Source organism: Carlito syrichta, unplaced genomic scaffold (assembly GCF_000164805.1).
Source record: "Carlito syrichta isolate Samal-C Ts95f unplaced genomic scaffold, Tarsius_syrichta-2.0.1 Scaffold308254, whole genome shotgun sequence".
In the NCBI taxonomy this organism is placed as follows: domain Eukaryota; kingdom Metazoa; phylum Chordata; class Mammalia; order Primates; family Tarsiidae; genus Carlito; species Carlito syrichta.
The window spans coordinates 55,347-63,394 of record NW_007252350.1 but is presented as its reverse complement, the minus strand read 5'-3'; the positions used below and the strand labels follow the sequence as shown (position 1 = coordinate 63,394).

Genomic DNA, 8,048 nt, shown 5'->3' with positions numbered 1-8,048 from the left:
CGTTCTCTTTAGACGTGATTGTGTGGAAGCCAAACACACAGCACTGTGCGCGGAGGCAGAAAGAGACCATCAGAGCGAAGCCGCAGACGCGAAACTTTCACTTTTGAAAATTTTCCATTTTCATCTTCTATTGGCATTTCTGCCTAGTATTAATTCAGACCTTTTTTTCCCACTTATTGTTATGATTAAGATGCAGAGATACATATAATATAGTCACGTATTCACAAAAGTCAGACTGTAGAATTTTAGAGTGCATATATTTATACTATAGTCATATATGAACGTATGCTATGAAGTCAGTTTCCAGATACATAACTATATACGTATCTGTTCCATACAGTCAGTGTATGTATTTATGCCATATGATCAATTTCCAGGCATGTAACGACATCTGCATATCTTTGCTCGCATAGGTCAGCTTCCAGAGCGCACGGAAGTGTGCTTGTGCCACACAGGCCGCAGAAATGAGGATCTCTTGCCCTTGAGGGAGTGGGCTGACATTGCTGTGAACTAGTCAGATCCGGGGCCAGATTCCAAATGACTGCGTGTGACACTGATGGAGGAATCACCTGGGCCTGTGACCCACGTCCAGGCTGCCCAGTCAGGCAATCTCAGAGACCTCGAATTTCACACTTAGGCGTTCGTTTCAGAAACTGTTTTCAGGGAACCTGCTTTTGATGAGGACACAACCCCCCCATAAGACAATAGGGTCTTCTTCCTCCATCTGTAGGTTCGAAATGAGGGCAGGTCAGAAGGAATGCCTGCCGCCCCATGGCTAGCTTTGCAGCAGAGTGACCCAGCCAAGGGCTGGGGTGGGGGCGGATAGTTGGGTCCCAGTCTTCTGTCTCGCACGGACTTTGATCACGACCGGAGCTTTTGTTCTCTTTTGGCGTCTTTCCCCATCTGTAAAACATGAGCATTGGACTAGAGTCTGTGTGCCTTGTAAATATTTACGTGGGCTGAAAACTTAAATGAAGAAACCCTACTCTGGGTGTAACCATGCAGGTCTCCCCGAGAGCTCTGGCAGCGGATCTGAGAGAGGCCATGGGGAAAAGGAGGCATGAACTGGCACATGCGAGATGCAGGAATGCAGAGCACGGAAGGCTGGGCTGGGTGCCCAGACGGAGCAGCTCAGGAAGGAGTGGGGCGGGCGGAGGCAGGGGGTGTTTGGCGAGGAAGTCACCTGCCCGGCCTTGCTAGGGGCACCGCAGGTGGGTGCCTCAAGTCTTTGAGCGAAAGCAGTAGTGTTTCGTGCCTCCTCAAAACCTTAGACCACCGAGGGCAGCACCAATCCTTGAGGGTGCTGGGACTCAGTCTCCTGAATGGCGGCGAGAAACCAAGCCTCGTCAGCGCCACTCCATGTAAGATGCCTGTTTTTACAGCTGCAAAAGTGACTTCACTTGAAAATGACAAACAAAAACAGCCACAACATTCCAGCATCCGCAAAAGGGCCGTCCCGGTCAGCCATGAAGTGCAGTGGGACAGCCAAAAAGTGGTAACCTGTACTTTTTCCAAGATAACTTTATTTTGACTTTTGTTTTGAGATCATTTCAGAGATGCAGAAAAGTTGCAGGAATAGTACAAAGAATGCCCCTACATGCCTCACCCATCTTCACCAAACAACATTTCCCCAGAACCTTCTGCAGACACGTCGCCCTTTATCCCTGAATACTTTGGTGTGTATTTGCTAAAAACAAGGCCAGTCCCTGACCAGAACCACAGTTTGGCCCTCAGTATCAGGAAATGAGCACTCATATAGTACTCATCTCTGATTCCTAGATGGTTGTTAGATTTCCCCAGTTAGTCCAATAAGGTCCTTTAGAAGCAGAAGGAAATCCCAGCTCACGTGTTGCGTTGCGCCAAGTCTCCTTAGCCTCGTCTGTCTGGCTTGGTGACACCAATACTGGGGGAAGGGGACAGACGTGATGCTGCAGGTTTCCTTGTCAGGCGTGTCTGCAGTTTCCTCATGTTAGGATCTGGATGGGCTTCATTAGTGGTGGTCCCGAGAGGTGGTGGCTTGTTGATTGTTCGTCCTGCCAGGAGGCACATGATGTCAGGTGTCTTACCTCTGGTCCTGTTGATTTTGCTTCCTTGGGCGAGGGTTCCCCACGGGAAGTTTACTGCATTTCCCCTTTATCTTAAATAAGTATCATGTGGGAAGATACTTGAGACTGTGTAACTATCTTATTTACTCACAATTTCACCCACTAATTTCAGCATCCATTAATGACTCTTGCCTTTATAACAGTCTTTATAGCCACAGTGGCTCTTAAATGCTAATTAGTGGTGACTCTAATTCCATTATGGCTTCCTCATTTATTAGTTAGCATCTGCTGAGGACAGTTGTCCTTTCCTCCCGTTTAATTATTCATTCATGTATATATGTGTGTGTGTGTATGTATGTGTCAGTGGGGATTCACAGATTGTGATTTTAATCAGTGATTATAATCCCTTGTCATCATGAATTATTTGATCAAGTGATGACGGATTTGGTCAGCAGGAGGCCCTCTGAGCCAGTCCTGTGTCCTTTGCTGTGTCTCTGTAATAAAGAGATGGCAGTCCACGTCATTCTTGGAACATTCTCCTTTCTCTATGGCACAGGGAGGCACTCAGACCAGACGTTTCTCCAAAGCATGCTGGGTGCCTGATGTCTCATAGCTTCTAGGGCTTTTCAGCTGGCAAACTCAAGAAACACAGACACACACACACAGACATTCACACATGTTTGTGTTTCACATATGATATGCTTGCACATGTGTATACACGTATCTATGCACATGTACTGCATGCAGCCACACACATCTGTCTATTTCTATACATATTAAAAACCATGAGGTCATAACTCATATTTCCAATTGTAGTCTGATACCACAGATTATTTTTTAAAAGCCTATGAGGAAGTTTCATACAGTGAACTATGAAGAAAACAATGAATAAACTCTAGTGCAAAAGTATCAATCACATCTTAGACATTAATTGTATTAAAGTACTTTTAAAATTGCTTTGGTGAAATTATGTAGGTATGAAGCTATGTAGGTGTAGAATCAATGAATATGTTCTTGCTATGGATTCTGTTTTGGGAAGGACAAAAGATCCACGATTTAAAACGAAAATCCAGGCCTTTAAATCAATTCCTGTAAATTCAACAAACATTGATGATGTTCTCGGTCCCTGCAAGCCCCCCGCTTTGTCCTGATGGCCTCACCTGGTGTTGGTTAGGAATGATTTGCTATGTGGGAGGTACCACTGGCCAACTTTTCTCCTCACACCCATAAAACTAGCTTCTTTGTTAACAGTACTTTTGCTGGAGAGGCTTTTGCCATGTGTCTTGGAATATTTATAGTTATATTCTGGTCAGTGTTCAGTTAACAGGATTGTAATTATAAAACCTAGTTTTCTTGAAGCCTTCAAGCTCAATGTATAGATCTTTCTTTTCCTTTTTTAAGAGGTGGTCTCCTACTCTGTTGCCCAAACTGGAGTGCAGTGGTATAATCATAGTTCAGTGCATTCACAATTGCTGGGCTCAAGTGATCCCCGTGCCTCGACCTCCCCCAGCTGGGATTACAGTCATGAGCCACCATGCTTGGCCAATTTATTTATTTATTTTTTGTAAAGGCAGGGTCTTGCTATATTGCCCAGGCTGTTCTTCAATTCCTAGCCTCAGGTAATTTTCCTGCCCCAGCCAAAGCTTTATTTAAAACACTAATAATTTTTATAAAAAGTAAAAGTTGCACTTTGGGAGGCTGAGGTGAGAGCATTACCTGAGCCCATGGGTTCGAGACCAGCCTGGGCAACTCAGTAAGACCTCATCTCTACAATAAATCAAAAAATTAGCCAGGCGTGGTAGCACGGGCCTGTAGTTCCAGCTACTCGGAAGGCTGAGGCAGAAGGATCGCTGGAGCCCAGCAGGTCGAGGCTGTGGTGGCCGGGAGCGGCCACTGCACTCCAGTCTGAGAGACGGAGTGAGACTCCAACTCAAAAACAAAAAAGAAAAGAAAAAAAGAGCTTTCCCTCGTTCTGTAAGGTTTAATGAGTTCACTGGGCCTGCATGATTATTTATTTATTAATTTTTTTGAGTCGCTCAGACTGGAGTGCAGTGGCATGCTCCCAGCCACCGCAGCCTTGACCAGCTGGGTTCCGTTGATCCTTCCGCCTCAGCCTTCTAAGTAGCTGGAGCTACAGGTGTGTGCTCCCGCACCCAGCTAATTTTTGATTTATTGTAGAGATGGGGTCTCACCGAGCTGCCCAGGCTGGTCTCAAACCCTCGGGCTCAGGACCTCGGCATCCCTAAGTGCTGGGATGACAGGCTGAGCCACCAAGCCTGGCCGATGCACATCATCTTACATGTGCAGCAGACTTGCAAAATAAGCAGGTCACACTGGCGGGGGGCAGGGGGGATTTCAAACGTCTTTTAAAATGGTGTGCCCAAAGCAGCCTGGAGATTACAAAACAAAATCACACCTCTAGAAACACAGTTGATCAAAAAGTAAGTTACTTTTTTATACCACCTAATTAAGGGAAAGAGAATGAGCATTCAGACCCATTCAGGGGACTCTGGCAAATGAAAGTTTGAGACCAGTAAAGGCCCGGAGCCTCCTGCGTTTCCAAGCCAGGCAGTAGTGGTTGGACTATGCTCCCGCTCAGGGTGGGGTTTTGTTGCCAAATCATGAGTCTGTCTAAACATTTCCTGTAGCCGGCATGTCATTAATCCCATTAATCCTTCCGTCTTACACCCTCGTGCCTTCTCCGGAGTAACTGACGGGTGTCATCGCCTCTGGCGCTCTCCTTACTCAGCATCCTGCGCTAAGGCCTGGGTGAATTGGTGGCAATCCTGTCACCCCGTGACTGTGTCTACTCGTTTACTTGTATGTGTTTCGTGTTTCCGCACCTTCCTGCTCTATGGTCTCTTTATTGACACGTTGAGGATGAATTTGAAACTCTTTATCTTAAGCGCAATGAAATCTACTTTTTCCCCTCACCAGGCGTCATCTTCTGAAGACATGGGAAGGTGGATTGGCATTCTACTAGCTGAGACAGGGTCCTCCACAGACCCGGGAGCCCTGCACTATGACTATATAGATGTGGAAATGTCTGCAAACGTCATTCAGACGGCCAAACAGACCTTCTGGTAAGCTCCATTGATGGGGGAGATGGCACCAAAGTTGAGGGACTTTATCATTTGCCTAATTTTTCGACTTAGTCTTTATGTGAGTGTATAGTCTCAGAAGAAAAACTACTAAAGACTTGCTTTTGGATTGTATTCCTCCAGATTTTCCAGAAATGTTTTTGCCATTTCAACCCTCTGGGTTTTCTCCTAGATCGTGGGTTGGCAAACTTGTTGATTAAAGGATGCGATAATGAGTATTTCTGGTTTTGTGGCCAAACATTCCCTGTTAGGACTACTCAACTCTTCCACCACAGCCAGAGACATAAACAAATGGGTGTGTCTGTGTTCTAATAAAACTTTATTTGCAAAAACGGGCAGCAAGCCAGATTTGGCCTGTAGTTTGCTGACCCTCTGTTAGAGGAACAGCTCTACGAGACAAGTAATGTTACATATTGCTGTATTGCTGTAATGAGGACTGAGTGTTCTTTTTTTTTTTTTGAGTTGGAGTCTCAAACTTGTAACCCAGGCTGCATGGCCACTGTGGCCTCGACCTGCTGGGGTCTGGCGATCCTTCCGCCTCAGCCTTCCAAGTAGCTGGAACTACAGGCTCATGCCACCACGCCTGTCTAGTTTTTGTGATTTATTATAGAGACGAGGTCTCACCAAGTTGCCCAGGCTGGTCTCAAACTCGGGCTCAGGCAGTCCTCTCACCTCGACCTCCCAAAGTGCTGGGATTACAGGCTGAGCCACTGTGCCCGGCCAGGCCTGAGTTTTCAAAGTCATCAGTCAAGTACTTTGTAAACTTAAATTGTGATTTTTAAAAAATGCTGTTATGTAGGAACACATCCTTTTGAACCATGAATATCTATTTAACATACCGATGGCAAAGATATAGGAACAGTTCTCAGTGTCACTTTCCACAGACTCCTGGGGGCATTCAAGGCTCTTTCAGGCAGTCTACAAGGTCAAAACTATTTTCATAATAATACTCATGATGCCTGGTGTGTCATGCCTTGGGTTCTTTGACTTTGCCCCAGAAAAGCATTTCAGAGCAAGTCCCAAGTTAAGACAGAATTTATCAGAAAGAAAGAGACATCCCTAGTGGGAATGGGTGCCTTAAGAGAACAGACACACAGACACGTGCTTGCCCTTAACAAGAAGCTTTATACACTTCTACCATCATGATTAAGCAAACCATGGGCTAAGAGTGGATTGGTCACCATCTCTCAACCTTCTAAGGTCACAAGGACCTTCTGAATAATGAAAGTTATGGCCTAACTAGATTTGGACTTTTTTTTTTCTTCCTAACACAGTGTTTGTGTGTTGGGTAATTCCCTCCCTCTTGTTCCTGTGATTTACTGTGCTGGTGGTTCCACATTCCAGCCGCAAGGTGGTCAGGTCTGGTGTGCCTGGTTGGCTGGGTGGAGGTTGTGTGCCAATTAGAAAGATGTCTGAGCGCTTACCCTATTTTAATTTAAACAACTGCCTACAAGAAACTGTCTGTGTCTAACCCTCACTGAATAACCTGTCTCGCTAAGACATTTTTTTCCTTTTTCACTGTTTTGTCATTTATATTACTGATAATTACCTAGCACAGGTAGTAGTAGCACCACACTGTCCTAATGAACATTGTGTCTGTCCAGCACATGTTTGTGACCGTAAGAGAAAATGCTGGTTCACTTAACATGTCCTTGATGGAGCAGTGAAAATCGTTACTTTTTCTGTTAAGAGCTAGGTAGTAGATATTGTTATTGAATCTCTTAAGTACATGTCTTTTTCATGTTTCCTGTGATGTAGTGAGCCTGCATAAACACAGAACAAGAGTGTCTTGAGGAAAAGTTCTCACACAAGTGAGTTGCTGATGGAGCTAGCTGCCTTTAAAAAAAATCTCTTCATTTTCACTTGAAAAGCAGCTGACAAATTATGGTTTTTCACACTTAGGTATTTGCGATATTTTCTTGAAAGTGAACTAACTATACCCGTCATCTCTAGGCAAATGCTTGGCAGTATTTGTTCCCTGGGATTTATTTGAGCTTTCACTCAAAAATTAGAATTTTGGAGAATTTGCATCTGCCATGGTGAGCGTGCCAGTTTCCCACTGCTGACAGACTCTTCTGCTGCTGAGATCTGTAGCCATATCGAGAGTGATCTGTGGGTGTTGTGTAATGAGTGGGTCAACATTTGGAAGATTTGCATAAATCACACGTGGGTCAAGTCCCACTCTTAGTGCAAGAGAAAGAGTAAACCGCTGCGATACCACGCAGAACCTTGGGCCACATGAGCCTAAACCTCGCCTCGGGTGTTTTTATAGCAACGCAAAACGAACTGATACAGATGCCAGCACTCACAAAGGAGCAGATTTTAAAGTAGCAGGCTTTAACGTAAGTTCATTGGTATGATCTGAGATTCCACATTGCAACTAAACATTAAGAAGCTACTACTTGCTGAGTTTTGGTATATGCGTTAGTCCCTTTGGCGTTGCTATAAAGGAACACCTGAGACCGGGCAGCCTAAAGAAAAGAGCCGAACTCCACTCACGGATGGCGCTGGCATCTGCTGGGCCTTGGGGAGGCCGCAGGGAGCTTTGATGTGCGGTGGAAGGCAAGGGGAGCAAGCGTGTCACGTGGCGAGAGTGGGCGGAAGGAAGGAGGGGCAAAGGAGGCACCAGGCTCTTGACCTGGGGGGCCGTGGTCGTTGGCCTCTGAAAGGTCCGCTGCGAGATCACCGGCACGAGGCAGGTCGACGAACGGAGGAAGAGGCTTGCAGGCTTCATTGGAACGTGTGTCCCCAGGGGCCTTCAGAATGAAGACCCGGCGTCCCAGTGCGTTACAGAAACTGAAATGCCATCTCAGGTGACAGGAAGAAGGGGGCTGGCCTTCAGGTAAAGCAGGTTTTGGAGGGGAGAGGGATTCTCCTGGGCACAGGCACACATGGTTGGGAG

The 8,048-nt window shown here is 45.9% G+C and overlaps 1 protein-coding gene across 1 annotated transcript in view; it reads left to right on the top strand.

Annotated features, from left to right (window-relative positions):
• AFAP1 (actin filament associated protein 1) overlaps positions 1 to 8,048 on the top strand; it is a 57,266-nt gene that overhangs the window by 20,058 nt on the left and 29,160 nt on the right. Inside the window, exon 7 of the mRNA XM_021716184.1 lies at positions 4,983 to 5,128. Within this exon, the coding sequence (XP_021571859.1) occupies positions 4,983 to 5,128 (146 nt within the window). The remainder of the gene's footprint in view (positions 1 to 4,982; positions 5,129 to 8,048) is intronic.